General features: G+C 39.1%; 1 protein-coding gene across 1 annotated transcript in view; it reads left to right on the forward strand.

Moving 5' to 3' along the window:
• Positions 1 to 17,190, forward strand: part of LOC120224552 (sodium/hydrogen exchanger 9-like) — a gene marked incomplete at its 5' end in the record, with an annotated part of 402,148 nt that overhangs the window by 125,928 nt on the left and 259,030 nt on the right. Inside the window, 1 exon segment of the mRNA XM_039222819.1 lies at positions 13,112 to 13,217. Coding sequence (XP_039078750.1) covers positions 13,112 to 13,217 — 106 coding nt within the window.

The following is a 17,190-nucleotide window of genomic DNA, read 5'->3' on the forward strand; positions in this document are numbered from 1 at the left end:
TAATATTTGGTAGAGAAGTATTGTATTGTTATTGCTTTGGGAGAAGGGAAACAGTGAGGGAATATTCAGGGCCTTTTCTTATGCTTTCATTGAATTCCAGGGGGGAAAAATTACACCTCTGAGGAAGTCAGAGGATATTAGACTAGCATACTTCCCACAGAAGGCAGAGGGCTTCTGGAGACTTCAGAGAGACCAGCCATTTTCACTATGTATTGTGTTTCAAACCTGCACATAGTGTCATTTAACAGTACTCTACTGAATTTTCTGTCTATTCAATTCCATATTAAGCACACTGGGATAGTATCAGTTTAAAAGCCTCTACATAAACCTAGGTCTATAAAACACCATCATATAAACCCAGATTCTATTCTTGAACAAATTTACTCAGAAATAAAAATAACAGCTTAGATTTATATTGTGTATTTTTTTCAAAGAAATTAAATAGCTTCCACAGTCAGCACTTCAGTTATTCTCACATAGTTTTCCTGGGTAGAGAGGATGCATTTAAGTGAAATAATTGGGTGCAGATGATTTTTAAAAATTTTCTCAAGATTTTACAGTAAGTTGAAGAAAGATTGATACAAAAGCCAGAACTTTTATTTCTTTACAAAACTAAACTATGTTTTTGCAAGTTACTAACAGCCATGTGATTGAAATATATTATTGACTTTAGCTAATTTGCAGCTAGTTTTAAAATCAGTAACATCTTTATTCTACCCATCAGAGCAGTGGTGCACTTGAGTCAATATTTAGAAGCAACCCAAAGCTACCAATTGGCAGCAAATGAAAAGCTCCATCTGAATTTTTTGCTTTGGAGCATGTCATCTAGTGATAACAACCATTAACTAAGTGTGTACACATATATCATCTAATTTGATCATCACCACAGTCAATTATCTCCATTCTAATAAACTGAGGTTCTAAATACATAAGTGGTTTATTTAAATATACAAGGCTTATAAGTGCCAGAGAATAGAAACAAACCATGTCCAATATTCTTTGTTCTATACCACTGCTACTTCTCAAAATAGAACAGTGATGTGCCAATTAGGCTTAGCACAATGAAATCCAACACTCAAGTTCTCCTTTTATGATTAATTTCACTGAACAAACATTTATTCAGCACCTGCTATGTGGAGGTCACTGTAGGAGTGGTTGAGGGAAGGAGCAATGAACCAGACACAGATCCCGTCCTCAAGAAGCTCCTTTCTAAGGGGGATGTTGATACAACAAGTTTGGTACCAACAATAAGTTGGTAGCCCAAGCAGCATTGTAAGCACAGAGGAAGAGGTTATGGACCCCTGTACCTCTCCTGTGGGGAGAGGATCTGAGAAGGCTTAGAGTTTCCCTCACCTCAAGCCAGTATTTTGCCTGACTGAGAAAGATAACGTGTCATTTGGAAGAAACATGAACCATGTTTCTCTCCTATAAGAGATGACCCTATGAATAGAGGTTTTTCATTCCCATACAGGGCCACAGACAACATGACCTGCTCAAACTCAGCAAGATCTCCCTGGGCTCAGACACCTTTGGGAGTATCCTGACTTGATAATTCTGGGAGTTAAGGTCAAGGCAAGGGGGCATATGCACTTGCTATTATAACTTTCTCCTCACTCATGCAGATAAGAATCAAATTTACAATCATTTTCCCATGACACTATTTTATAGTTGCTGTTTAACTCCTGATTTCAGAGCTGCACCCAGGCTCCATCAGTAAAATTAGGAAAACATGTACACTCTACATCTGAGGTCTTTAGTTTTGGAGTTTGAGTCTGAGAGCCACAGAATTTTAGCTTTGGAAGGTCCTTAAAGACAACCTCACTCAACTGCATTTTTAGATGGGAACCCGAGACTCTGAGAGAGAAAGTAAATGCCCACTGAACAAGAATTAAGTGTTCTTTCCAAGTGCAGAAATTTAAGGGGTATTTTGTGAAAGAAGGAAGTAGAGAAGAGTTTCCATTGCTTCTCTGCTTTATCGATAATATCCGTTTTTTTCCCTTGAAGTAATTTTTGAGTGTCAAAGGAGAAACACATAGGTAAATGGTATCATTCCATTTTATAATTGACAAACCCTCTGATGGTTTTGATGATATTAATAGTAACAGTAATCATATCCATTGTTAACTGAGCTACAATATACCATGAATTATGCCGCTTAACTGTTATCCAAAACACTTACATGGGAGGGAATATTTTTATCTTTACTGTACTGACAAAGGTTACTGAAAGCTTAGTGAGGTTAAGTGGCTCAAGATCATCAAGTTTATTTGCATCACAGCTAGTATCTGAATGCAGGTTAGTTTTAGTTTGGAGCTAAGTTCCCAATCGTTATCTCTATATTGGGACACAGTTGTAAATAGCAAGGTCTTGGCACAAAGGTCTCTCCTCAGGTATGGAAAAATCAGCTCCACAGAACAGAACTGAGAAGATAATAGATGACAACCAACTACATAAATGCTTCAAGATATTGAAAGTGGATAAAGCAAGGCTCCAGGTGTTCTGAGGGTGGGATTCCAAGAACACACTGAAAAACCGTTTGAACCAATTCAGCAGCTCTGTTGACAGGTGGAAAACAGCTGTGGCTGACAGACCTCTCTGGCTCGCTGCTCTGGGAAACAGAATGGCTCTGTTTAAATGAAAGCAGTTCATTCTCAGCAGTACTCAAAGGCAGACCTGCAAAACAGAAGTTTTGAAAGTCAGCATCCAGCCCACACATTCCATTTAGGTGCTAACGAAGATGTTGCACATTGTGGCAAATTGGATGAAAATTTCTTAAGAGTACTTCCTTGGACAAGAGGCTGTTTGGCTCCCTCTAGGGCTCAGCTTAGCTGCTTAAGGTCAAAACCATGGAGCAGTAAGGCAATGAGAGAGTCAAGTTGAAGATGGCACTTACTCTCCGGCTGGTGTAAGTGCAGAGCCCCCACCTGCACAACCCTGAAAGTGAGTGACTCCTTAAAAATGAGATGCCTAGAGGAGCCAGGAGAGCATTCACTAGTAGCAGACTGGGACTGGGTCCTCTTGCCCCGCATTGCCTGTCAGGGGCCCCTTCCTTTAGAATTTGTTGCAAAGCAGCTTCCCTCCTAGAGCATGGCCAAGAAAAGACAGAGGCTGACCTTTTACCTGGATACTACAGATAAAAAGCATTGTGTTGTTCAATTTATTATTTTGAACTGAAATGGAGACAGCTTTTTGTAACAAGAGCTGCCAGGTCATAGAGTGGGCAAAGAAGTGACTGATCACAGTGGGAAAATACATGAGAGGCAGGGGCTGGTCTGCTCCTCAAGGAGTTAGCTATGTGGTGCATGACCTTCAAGAGTCATTCAGTCATTCACTCATTTAATCAACAGAATTAATTGTCTACTGCTAGCCAGACACTCTAAAAGACATTGGTGAATATGTAGGTGAACAACTGATAACCAGTGGTGACCAGCTTTTTATCCAAGAGGACCTATTCAAAGAAAAGTTAAAATGCTTGCAAGCTATTTCTCAGGGGTTTGTTTTAAATGCTGCTTTCACATAAGAAAATGCACTTATCTACAGTCAAACTTCTGCATTCTTATATTATTTTCCAGTCCAGGAAGGATTACCATAGAGGGCTAAATTTTCAGATATGACAAAGCTAGTTCATGCTGCAATATCTGATGTAATATAGCACCTCTGGAACTGTTTTCTTTTTCTTTCCTTGACTGACCTTGTAAACTACTGAACCGCAAAGTATGGCTTGCTTCTTGATATTATATCCTCCAAAGTCCAGAGATCTTCCCAAAGATAACTCACAACATTTTTAAACACAAACAAACAGCTTCTTGGTTGATGATGATGCCATTTCTAAGTCATTCAGGAGCAAGAGCAGCAGATTGACTGGGGCTGCCTGGGGGGTGGGGAACACCCACACCCAGTGTCAGGCACACAGTTAGTACTTACCAAGTTTTTATTCCAGTAGAAGGACTCCCGGTGGAGTTGTCTTGGCAGTGGTTGGATATTGGAATCTGTAGTTGGCAGAAAGGGATGAGCTGGAAATTAAGATGATTGGGTGTGGATGAGGCTGCCCAGGATGAGTTGGTAGAGTTAGAAGGGAACCAAGGAGGTATTCCTGGGCAGCATTTGTATTAAAGGAATGGGGGTTCACAAAGGAGAGAAAGGGGCTGGAGAGGCTGAGGGAAGCTAAGAGAGGCTAGTGTCCCCAGTATATAAAAAAGAGAGCACTTGGAGAGACAGTAATGGTCTACAGTGCCATGATACATAGAGGGCTTGGCAATTTGGAAGCCTTGGGGAAGTTCTGAGAAGGAGTCAGGAGGGGAGAAGTCCTCATGTACGGCATCCTGGGCTGTGGGAAGAGACTCCAAGTTCCATGCTTTATCTCTTCATTAAGTTTTGTCAGTTTTTAAAATGGCTGTTGTCCTTTCTGATTCTAAAAGTAGCTTATTATAGTAAATTTATAAAATAGGGGGGAAAAGTTCAAAGAAGAAAAATTTAAATGGAAATTGCTTGCTTTTATCATGAGAGCTGCTTTCTGACTTTAGGCTTGCTCTCCTCAGGTTTGCTTTGCCCATTGTGCTGGACTTCCATCCTGGTTTAATCTTTGTTATTCTCACCTTGGCACCAATTCTTCGTACTGACTGTGCTCAACAGTATATTCCAGATCGGATACACATTGGAAAATAAAGCGATTTGATGAGCTGTAAAAGAATACATTGGGTAAATGAGTGATCTGTTGTGTGTGATGATCATACTGAGGGTAGCACACATGGATAGTTGATAAGCACAAAGGGCCCCATAGGCACACATCTGCAAGCCCACAACCTTCTCATTGGTCTGGGTTTTTCCTTGCTAAGTGTGATCTAAAACATGGATGTGTCTAAGTGACTTCTTTTCTACCAGTGGTGGGGTTGGGGCAGGGAGGACTGTGCTTATGAGAGGTCATCCTGGCCACATCCTTATTCAGTAGCTCATGTATTAAAAAGTCAAATGCCTGGGGTCTTAACCTGCCCATCATTTTGTACTTCTTCTTGTGGAAGGGTAGCAGAGTGTACTGGTTTGCTAGGGAAGCCATAACAAATTACCACAAACAGTTTATGAAATTTGCAAATTTAAAAATTGCAAATTTATTATCTTACACTTCTATAGATCTGTAGTCGAGGTTGACTCAGCTAAGTTCTCTACTCTGGGCCTTACAAGGGCCAGAATCAAAGTGTTGATTGGCTGGCTGGGCTCTTATAGGAAAGCTGTTGGAAGAATCCACTTCGAGCCTCATTCAGGTGGTTAGCAGAATCTGTTCCTTGCAGTTGTGGGACTAGGGTGTCTGTTTCCTTGCTGACTAAAACTGGGGACACCCTTGCCTCCTAAAGATCTCTCTTTGGTCCTTTCAGGTGATCTCCTCCATCTCAGAGTTAGCAATGGTGTATGCTATCCTTCTCACATGTGAAATCTTCCTGATATCCTTTTTTTTTTTTGAGTCTCCTTTCTGCCTTCTCTTCAGTCAGTTCTCTGACTCCAGGCAAAGAAGTTTCTCTGCATTTAAGGTCTTATGTGACTAGGTTAGATCCAACTATATAATCCAACATAATCTACCTGTTTTAAGGTAACCTTAATAATACCTTCACTGTGTCTTTTGCCATTTAAAGTAAAAGATGCACAGCTTCCAGACATTAGTGTATGGACATCTTTGGGGGCATTATTCAGCCTACCACACAAAGTAATGACGGCAATGAGTGGATTCATGGTATGACTTCTCTCCTCTTGTCTTTTTCGCCCTTTCTCTCACACATTCTTACTGTTGACTCTTCTCAATATTACTTTTGTTCACTCTCAGCAATTTTGCTAATCTACTTAGAAAAAAGAATATTCACCTGTCATTTTGAATCCTTCCTCTACTGTCTTGAGCCACAGGTTGAGAAATGATGGCATAAGACACTATTTGTTTTATATATTTTTGTAGCAAGAGAAACATTTGTTTGTAAGGCTCACTTATTTTATGTGTGATCATGACAACACAATTATCTCTTTCCTTACAATAGTTACACTTAATGGGTCACAGTGATATCTTTATCTTCAAGTGTTGATTTCTTGGGACACATCCAAATTTGGCCTGCTTCATGGCTCTACTGAGCTTTTCTCTGAATTTATTTCATGATTTGTAGGTAAACCCTTGCCAACCATGCTCATTTTTAAAATGGCAAAATGCTTAAGTAATAATCCTGATTGGAGAATCCTTGTACAACACGGTGAGTCATACTCACTCAGATATTGGGCATACTTCAAAAATTGCCCATTAAACTGCACCATGGCTCATTAAATACCTTTGGTGAGAAAATTGGGTTTTTGTTAAATGTTTATGTTCTGTGCTAATGATAAATTAAGAATATTCCCGTTTTAGGTACTTTTGGGAAAATTTTTAAAGTACTAGCTAAAGTGCCAGCAGATTTCAGCCCATAAATTCCCAAATACAGGATCTAAAATACACTACCACCCCCTAACCTCAGATTTATTCTCAGGTTTCTATCTTTTCAATATTTATGTATCTTATTTATTTTTCTCTCCTTAATACCAAACCTCACGATCTTCAGATTACCTTCTTATACTCTCAGTGGCTTCTAAGGACTGTACTTTTGGTATTAAGCACAAGAGGAAGTAGATTTTTCTGAAACATCATTTAGCCATGTTTGAAGTCAATGAAAAGATGTATGATTGTCAGTGTTTTTATTATGCATCTATGTATTGAAGAAACAATCTCTGTCCACAAAGCACTTACATTCCAAAAAAAGCACTTAAACAAATACAAATACTAATTACATAAATGTGATTCCAGAAGTGTGCTAGTGGAGCTAATGTGAAAAGAATAATTTTCCTCATTTAAGAGTTATTAGAGGGGTGACTGGGTGGCTCAGTCAGGTAAACGTCCTGACCATTGATTTCAGCCCAGGTCATAATTTCAGGGTCTTGATATCAAGTCCTTCCTCAGGCTCCGTGTTGAGCGTGGAGCCTGCTTAGGACTCTCCTTCTCTCTCCCTCTGCCCTCCCCAGCAAAAAAAAAAAAAAAGCTATTAGAAATCCTCTTCATGTATGCCAGAAGAATTGGTTCATTATTGTGTGACAAAAGATTCTAAGATTTAGGAAGCCTTGCTCAACAGGAATCCAAGAAGAGCATTAAGCTCTATAGAAAATGATTTGAGGGACTTTTTTTTTTCATTTTTCTACAAGGTGCTTAGCTAGTATCACTCTTAATGCATAGAATATAAGCTAATTCATTACATAAAACAAATGGCTTAGGACAATGCTTCTCAAGCTTTTTGTTGTCACAACCCCTTTATAACTCTTCAGATTAGGGAAGACCTCAAGGAGTTTATGTGTATTATATCTATCAATATGTACCATATTAGAACTTAACATTTTTAAGCATATTTTAAGTTAAAATTATAATAATAAACCATTTACATTTTAAATAACATTTTTATGAAAAATAAATTCCAAAACAAAAAAATTTACTGAGAAGAGTGACACTGTTTTACATTTTTAAATATGTGTTGTAATAGAAGACAGCTGGATTTTCACATCTGCCTCTGCATTCAGTTGTACTATCCCACATCATATAGCCCCTGGAAATTTTCACTGTACACAGATGAAATATTAAGAATGAAAAATGCAAGTGACATTTTCATATTATTCTGAAAATGGTTTTGACCTCGGGGATCTTTCCATCTATATGGGGATGATCCAGAGGTCCCTAGATGATACTTTGGGGTCCCTAGATGATAGTTTGAAAACTTTGCCTTCGGGCAATAGAGCTTATTTCTCCTAAGGATCCCTGGTGAAGAAGACTCTAATAGTGTGGTTGCATATAGTATTTTGTCCACTACTAACTCTGTACCAAAATGATATATCATACTGATGGCCAAAATAAAATTACAGTGTTTTAAGGCTAAATCATTCATGATGTTATGTATAACTTCTAATTTAGAAGTGCCTCAATGAAGTAACTTCTAGTGATTAACTTTCTAGATCTAGTATCACTTCTCTGACTTATTTCAGAAGGGTGAGGTTTTCTAGTTGTATTTCTGGGTTATGATTAGCAGAGCTTGACTGGCAAAAACCAATCTGTGTACTGATGCTGCTTCTGAGTCTCCACTGAGAAGGGGTAGGTTCAAAAAAATGCTAGTATTTCATACGTCAGTTTTTGTGGAAGTCTTTCTTTGAAATCTCACTATGTACAGTATTTCAGAAAAGTGAGGAAAGTTACAGGAGAATTTCCTCCTTCATTATCCCTCTGAGAAAATGAAAATGCATTTTCACAATACTCACTTTTGGAAATGGAAAAATGCTACCTTGTGTATGAGAATTCCAGGGTTCTCCACCTGTCAGGCCTGACACAATTCAGATGCATAAGCCTAAGATATGTGATTCTCCATATGTCGAGGGCAAGTGTCATACATACTGATTTGCACAGAAAACCACAGAGTGCACTTTCCAGTGAAAGCCAGCATTTTGACAAGGCTGAGTGATGGCTTAGAACAAGAGGGGTAGAAACTATTGTGTAGAGTTGCCCATAGACCCAGGCAGATCTTGTGCCAGGTTGTTGAGAGCTGCCACATTAAAATATCATTTGAAATTTAAATTCCTTGTAAAACACACACAAAAAAAATATGGGTCAGAAAGTTGCTAATGGAGATCTTAAGGTTAGGACTGTCACTAAATCATCCTGAAGACTTAGAAGTGACTGAAAGAGAAAGAGAATTGGAAAAGTGGTCAGTTAAAATGCTAGCAGTAAAAAAAGGGAAAAAAAAAAGAAAAACATCTTTTTAAGAGTCAGCACATGGAGATATTGATGGGGTCAGGCATCATCATCTGTATTTTTATTTCCAGGTATGTTTATTACATTTGAGATGAGAAAATACTAGTTTTGATGCTCTAATAAGATAATAAGGTTGTAGTAGGAGACAAGACTCTTGGTGTGATGAATAAATTAGTCTAAATTCCGTATTACTTCACTGTTAAGGCTTTTCTCTTAAAGAATGAGAATTATATATGACCTTAACAATTTTTCATAAAACGTGGATCATCCCCCCAACCAGCAGACATTTTCAACTGTCTTTTAGCCTCTAATTTATACTTTTGTCTCCTTGCTTTCAGCAGATGATCTTGCTTTACTGAGAAGACAACTTTATTTCAACCCCTCAATTGTTCTCTGCCTTCTCTAGACTTTGATCTAGCCATTTCCCTTCTTTTTCCTCTGCCTTCAACCTCTCTTTCCTCTGGCTTATTCTGCACAGCCTATAAATTAGAAATCTAAGAGAAATTTTCACTTGGCTTTATACTCCACAGGCTACTATTTTTTCTCTTTCCATCCTTTATCACCAGCTTCTTAGAAGTACAGTCCACACCACTGCCTCATCATTCATGCCTCTCACTACCCCCTTGTTATTTGACTGCTACAATTATTTTCTCAGATATCTCTAATTATTCAATGACATTTCTCAATCATCCACTACTCTTACCTGGAGTAGTTGTGTGTGTGTGTGTGTGTGTGTGTGTGTGTGTGTGTGTGTGTTGATCTATTTACACCTGAGGTTATATGTACTTACTTGTGTGGTATGTATTATTTGTGTCCCTTACTTGAGAGACAAGTAAGTGTTTTTCTCTAGCTAAAAGGTCAGGTAGGGAGAGGGTGTATGGAGGAGAAGGAGCCTCAAACCCCAAGAAGAGTGTTCGAACTTGCCACTAAGAGGTAAGTGGAGCTAAAGTGTGACAAAGACAAATATGACCAAAATCAGAGGTTTAAGAAATTGGATTGTGTCTCCTCCCCTTCCTATCTACATGGTGTCTGTCTAGTGTGTTCTCCTCATACTCCCACAAGAAGGCTCATCTAAATAGGCATTGTTCTTTGGCCAGCCTTGGGCCCAGGTTGTTCTTACAAACCCAGCCAGGTGTGGGCAGAGCTGGTGTGAGCGTGTCTTCCACTATTGCAAGAGATGGCCTCCTGGGAAGGTGCTGCAAGAGTCTTGGACATTCTGTGTAAGATTGAGCCCTGCCAGCCAGCTAATTAAATGAGTTGTTTAAGAGCTCCAAGCTTCGCAGCAAGAGTGGGTTGCTAACTTCCTGACTCACCTATTCAACTCGCTTGTGGTCCCAGCAAATATTCCCTCTGGTAGGACACACTGCCCGCCTTTATTTTGAAGCTGTTCTGTTTCCTCACAGGGTAGATAGGAATGTGCCAAGTAATAGCTTTCCTCTTTTGTGTGGGATATCACTTATGAAGTAGAGTTCAGTTCTTTGTGCCAAAGGAATTATGGGAATGTCAGAACAGTTTTGAACAAAACTGCATATTCAATTAAAAGACTTTCCCTTCAAATGCCCTAAGTTCTCACTGGAAAGATGAAGAGTCCCTCTCAGCACAGAGGGGCCTAACTGGGGAGATGGGGAGTGAAACCCAGGTTCTTCATCCCTATTTGCAAGCCTAGGAAACCACTGTGGGAGTGCAGATGAGCTGCAAGGCATCTTTAGAGCTTAGAAATATAAATAGCTACAGAGACCAAAGTCAACAATAGAGCTGCCATAATAGAATTTTGTAGTTTAGGAATAACTTTACTTTTGTTCCACAAGATCCTCACAAAAGGAAAATGCTGTTAATTAAAACCCCCAACTGAAGCCTCTTTGTTTTGATGAAATACAGGGTCTTTATTCTATCCAAGAAGGAGAAAGAGGTACTTTTTCTTAGCAGAGGTAATTGCTACCTCTCCCTACTACCACTACCTGCAAAGGCTAAGGGTTGTAGCAAATGTGAATAGCTACCAACTAGTAGAGAGTGCATCTCTGCTTTTTACCTATCATAATTAAGGACCTATTCAGCTAAAATAATGAAATTGATTATATGCCTGGTAAAATGGGATCTGGCTAATTGTCATGCCAATTCATGACATTTTATTTCTGTTGTCTCTTCTACAAAGCTGGTTGTTGAGTTCAATACTCCTTCCTCTAGGATAACTTTTAGTAAATAAAAATCTATTTACAGGAATTCATGATGGATAGTTTCCAGCTGATTTGTTCATGCTTAGGGTCATGTTTGGCAAATATACCATATGTGTTTTTCATGTTTCTTTTTCTCCACTCATCCCTTAACTGTGAATGTCCCCCAAGAATCTCTTATGAACTCTCTTCTTTGTCTAGACACACAGCCATTCTTATGGCTTTGTGTTTCATCTATTACTTCATCTATTATTAACCCCTAAATTCTAAATTCTTTCTTCTGATTTAACTCTGTAAAGTTCAAACATTTTATTTCCACCTTTTTAATTAAAATTTCCACTTGAAACTCCACCTGACTGTTTAAGTCAGCATGTCCAAAACCAAACTTACTGGATTCCCCTGTGTACAAACTAATTTCTCTTATGCAACCTCATCCACTAATTGTTTAGGATTTAAACCCAGAGTCCCTCCTTGCTGCCTGTCAAACACCAAGACTCACCAATTCTCTATCCCAAATATCTTGGACATACAGCCTCTTCTGCTGTGTCCTCTCTGCCATTACCTTTTAGTTATTCACTCATTAAAGGCTTATTATATTATAGCACTGTTGTAAGAGCTATTAACATTCAGGGAAGCTGAGAAGCAATGAATAAGTGAAGTACAAAGTGCTGTGGTCATTGACCTATCAGAATCCAGGATGGTGCATATTTAGGGTGGAGCAGGATGTTCAGGAGTTTGTGAGTCTGATTCTAGGACCCTTCTAGTACAGTCATCTCTTGCTAGAATATTTAGGAAAGACTTCAGCCATGCTACCTGTGCTTTATTTTCCAAACTGAAACCAAACTGTCACTTTTCTGAATAAAACCCTTTCCTGGCTCCCCACTATAGCAGAACAAGTGCCAGCCAAACTTCTTGACTCTACTTACAAAACCTTCCAACTCAGCCTTTGTTCCCCATAGCACTGTTCTTTTATACAACATAGGTACTAATTTCACAGCCCATGAAATAGGAAAGGAAAGAACAGAAATGAAAATGCCAACTCTGCCTTAAAAATTTACCATCAGAAGCATTCCCAACCATCCTCTTTACCCCTTTGGCAATCAACTCAGTGGATCAGCTTCCTAATGATTGCTGTTCACACTCTGCAAAACTGTTTCAAGTATCAAGACACTGAATGGTTTTGATGAATACAGAGAATCATTGTGTGGTTATATACTGTCCCGATCTACATTCAGAGGCTGTATATGATATGTGGCATATTGTAGCCATGCAACAGGCTGCCAGAAACAAGTCCTTAGGTCCTGCTCTTAGAAACATTGGGTTCACCTTTATAGATGAGTATAATATCAAGAGAGAATGAGAGCCAGGTGCTGGCCACCTCTCCCTTCACAGGAGTGGGCCATGAAACAACATTCATTCATTAATGTTTCCATTCACCCATTCATGCATCAAACACTTACTGAGAGTTTTCCAAGTACCCTGTGTTGCAAAGATGTGCCCTATCCCCAGGGATCTCACAGTGTCTTCTGTGGTAAGTTTTGTGATTTGATACAAATGCTAGGATCCAAAAGGAGTGAGCCAGATTGCTGCTGAGTAATTGGTGTTCTGGGGGATACTTGAGAGGTTTTTAAAGATTGAAGAAAGTTTTATGTTGGAGCAAGAATATGTGTGTGTGTGCGTGTGTGCGTGTGTGTATGTGTGTGTGTGTGTGTATGTGTTTAAAGAATGGGGGAATGGTAGCCCATGGATGGGAAACAAATTGCTGCCCTGGTAAAGTGAACCAAAATGCAAAGTTAATTTAAAAACTACATGATCTGGGAAGATTACAGCAAGTTCAGTGTGGCTTAGGGCAGGCAGCAAAGGGTTGGCAAAGGATACAGGGGAGATGCTGGAAGTTAAACAAGGCACAGATTATAGAAGACTTCTACTACAGAGCTGAAACTTTCTCTATAAGCAGTGGGAAGCCCTGAGAAAGTCAAGAAAGGGAGTGACTCATCAGATTTTTTTTTTTAAATAAAGATCCAGTGTGGGTACAGAGATTGAATTTGAGAAAATGAGCATTTAATGAATTATTTTTAGAGGTGACCACACCAAAGTACAAATACATGCCTATGTTTCAACTAACCTTGTATTTGTGTGTGTTTCCTCCTAGTGACAGTACTAGCCATTTTCCATGAACTACACGTTGACCCTGATCTATACACACTCCTGTTTGGGGAGAGTGTGTTGAATGATGCAGTGGCTATTGTCCTCACATAGTAAGTACCAGAACTGTTTTTTTTTGTTGCTGTTGTTGTTTTTTTTAACCTTGTGAAATATGCTTCCACTTGGTGATAATTTTCAAGGACTTTAATAGTATCTTTTGTTTTATGTTGTAAAGATGTGGCAGTTTCTAGTTCTTAAGGAATTGTTACCACAGAAGATCTCTAATAATGGGTACAATTCACTAAGTACATAAATTTTAACACTATTAATGAGTTTCATGTTTCTAACATATTACAAGGTACCACCCAGAGGGTAACTTTTTTCTCAGGCACCTATATTTAGTTGATTAACTTAGAGTTCCTAAAGTGCATGTAAATGAGCTTCCTTCATTTCAATCAATATCATTTACTTTTTTCTTTATACATGTCATTTTCCAGATAATGGACTAATGCTAACCAATGTATTTATAGTAAGTTGGAGAGTCACAATACTCTTTGTTTCTCAATGCAAATGCAATGCTTAATAGGAACACATACATCTTTAAATTATCATGTCACATGTGAAACTAATGGAACTTCAGCTAAGTGCTAACGTAATTTTCCCTTGATCCTGGAAGAATTTTCCTTTCGAGATGAAAACTAGTGCTCTTTCCTCACCTTCCCTTTAGACACTTACCATTTATATTTAATAAATGCCACTTCAGTGGCTTTCACTATGTCAAAGGTCTCTTCTTGGTTTTAGATTAAGACCAACATTTTGGGCAACTGTCAAATACCCCAATGGAAAACAGCTATCTGATAATTAAATGTGACAACAGGATTCAACTCAGGGTGTTAATTACTTCAAATGCATTTGAAAATGTATTGTGAAGTAACAAAGGATTTTTAAAAGTCAGATCTCCCAGAGGGAAGCAGGAAACCACAGAGCAGAACCACTCTTCTGCCAACTGAATTTCTTAAGGCTACCAGCCAAAGTTGCCACTGAATTCAGCAATTTTTTTTAATCTTTTTTATTCTTTTTTAATGTTTTATTTATCTCAGAGAGAGCGAGAGAGACAGTGTGAGCAGGGGGGGGGTCAGAGAGAGAGGGAGATACAGACTCTGAAACAGGCTCCAGGCTCTGAGCTAGCTGTCAGCACAGAGCCTGAAATGGGGCTCGAACCCACAAATCGTGAGATCATGACCTAAGCCGAAGTCGGACACTTAACAGACTGAGCTACCCAGGCGCCCTGAATTCAGTAAATTTTAAGCAAGTATCTCCAGATAAACTATTATTTCACCTGGTCATTGAGAAGTGCCTCTCCTGCATTAAAGGAAAATACCAGTGAGTGCAAATTAAGAGCAAAAGCCATGGCAGATTCACAAATGCTAAAGGATGCTTTTATTTTTTTTTTTTTAACCCACATTTCCTAAGTTTATTTTATTTTTTTTTTTTACAAATAGTTTATTGTCAAATTAGTTTCTACATAACACTCAGTGCTCATCCCCAAAGTGCCCTCCTCCATGCCCATCCCCCCCTCCCCCCCACATCCATCAGTCCTCAGTTTTTGTCAGCATTCAAGAGTCTCTCATGGTTTGCCTCTCTCCCTTTCCCCCACCATTTCCGCCCTTCTTCTCCCGCTTGTTCCTCCGTCAAGTTCCTCCTAATCCTCCTATACGTGCAAACATATGATATTTGTCCTTCTCTGCCTGACTTATTTCACTCAGCATAACACCCTCAAGGTCCATAAAGGATGCTTTTAAAGAAACAGCAAGAACAAATACTTAGGACATCAGGAATCTCTGTCCAAGAAATACTAGTATTAAAGGAACATTTGGAATAAATTTTTTTAAATCTGCTGAGTCCCACATTTTTGTGTCTTAGGCTGCCAAGCTGTAAAAGGCCAAGCAAAGCGAAACCACCAAAGCACAAATGAACTTGGGAAAGAACCATGCAGTTACAACTAAGAGAAAATTTGGCCTTTCCACTTTCAGCCCTAGCATTCACAATAGTTTTCCATTTAAAGTGCAGACTCCAGGGATGAATGTTGATGCTGTTGTGCACAAGCCAAGGGGGCATTTGAAATGATCATTTTGTTATCTCCGCAAGCAAGTTCATGGTTATTACTGGCACTGCCTTTTCTACTCATCTACCCATGGGTTGGATGTCTTCCAAAGTGTTTCCCACCATGGCAAGACCTCTTTCCTTTTTTTTTCTAGGCATGAGACACTTGCCATTCTAGCCAAAATGTTAGGTTTCACAGGTTTGGCAATTTAAGTGTCATGCAGAGTGAACCCAATGAGCTCCACCTTTAAAGTAAAAGTAAAACTAAATTAGATATATTTGACATGGTAACCTCCACACATTCAAACCTGCAGGCTCTTCTTTCTACCTGGTGCACCTGATCCCTACTGGTGTCTTCCTAAGCTCTAATGAGTAGAACGCACCCACACTGTCCTGGATCCAGACTGTCTGGCCACCAGTGCCATCTGTTGCTGACCACGCCCTCCACCCTGTGCAATTTTCCACAATGGTGTCCTCTTCATTTTGCTCACTTGGTTGCTTTTTACACTTAGATCACAGCACATATGATCATCTCTTTTTATATACCTATTCACACACACATACTCCCTTTCCTTTTAATGCCCCATCCCCACACTCTCTCTTCCAGCTATCTTCCCGCTCCCTATTTAAAAGTTTTTCATATCTTTCAGACCAGAAGTTCAAACATTTTTTTCTTCACTTTTCTCTTCTTTCACATTAAACCATACACAGCACCCTGACACAACTCTCTGGCTGGTAACTCAGGCCTTTAAATGCACAGAGTTCACTCCTTCCTGGCTTCTGTTTCTTCCCAATCAAGACTTTCAGCACTTACCTCAGTCTCCTTCGGGAACCACTAGCCCACATGCTAAGCTTCTACACCAGCCCTGCATGAACCTCGGTCAATTCCCTTCCAGCACAGCAGGGCAATCTTAGGTTTGAACTTATATTTGCCTTTTTAGATAGTAACTTTTGGAAGAGAGAGACTATGTGCTTGAAATGCAGATTAAAAGAACAAATAAAAACTCTTTCGTGTTTTCCTCTTCTTAGTTCCATCTTTGTTTAGTTTTGAAATGTAAGAATAGTGATAGGGCTCTTCCTGTACCATGGAGAAGTTATACATTTTGATGTTAAATCGAATATAATAAAGAACTGAAATCATTGACCACTATGGCCCCTGGCACTACCTCCAAACTCCTTTGAAATGGCCACTTTCTTTAATTTACCTTCCCATCTCCCATCACCAAATATCCTGTTTAAGAATCACCCTTTCCAGTGTTAGTATTTTAAAAAAAATTTTTTTTAATGTTTTATTTATTTCTAGGAGAGAGAGAGAGACAGCGTGAGCAGGGGAGGGTCAGAGAGAGAGGGAGTCACAGACTGAAACAGGCTCCAGGCTCTGAGCTGGCAGTCAGCACAGAGCCCGACGCGGGGCTCGAACCCACGAACCGCAAGATCATGACCTAAGCGAAAGTCGGACGCTTAACCGACTAAGCCATCTAGGCGCCCCAGTATTTTTAAAATTTTAATTGTTAGTGCCGTAACAGTACTGTACTCTAGCATTTCATTCAAATATATAGTAATTTAGCCACATTTTAGCTTAAATCAGCTTTTCTGTGCTAGTCTAAGAAGCACATGGCAGATTATAATACTGTTTCTTAGGTTTAAATGTGCTCTGAATTTCAGACAAATAATGTATAATTGAATTTGATAACCACAACTACTGTACACAGCAGCAGGTGGTGGATGGTGTCCCTATGGCTTAAAATGATCCAGAAGTATTCATCTTAAAATAAAAGTAATTTTATTTAACAAAATATTTTGAAATTAGCCTCTCTCTCTCTTAACCATACTGTCATTTTAAGTATGTAGGGAATGTCATTCCCAAACATGTAGTATGAGTGTTGGTTCATAAATGAATGAATTCCATATGATGGTTTTGCATTCTAAAGATTGTATAATAGGCTATGAAGAAAAGACAGAAGACATTTTTGAGAGGTCTTT

Source organism: Hyaena hyaena, unplaced genomic scaffold (assembly GCF_003009895.1).
Source record: "Hyaena hyaena isolate Hyena2069 unplaced genomic scaffold, ASM300989v1 scaffold_1200, whole genome shotgun sequence".
In the NCBI taxonomy this organism is placed as follows: Eukaryota; Metazoa; Chordata; class Mammalia; order Carnivora; family Hyaenidae; genus Hyaena; species Hyaena hyaena.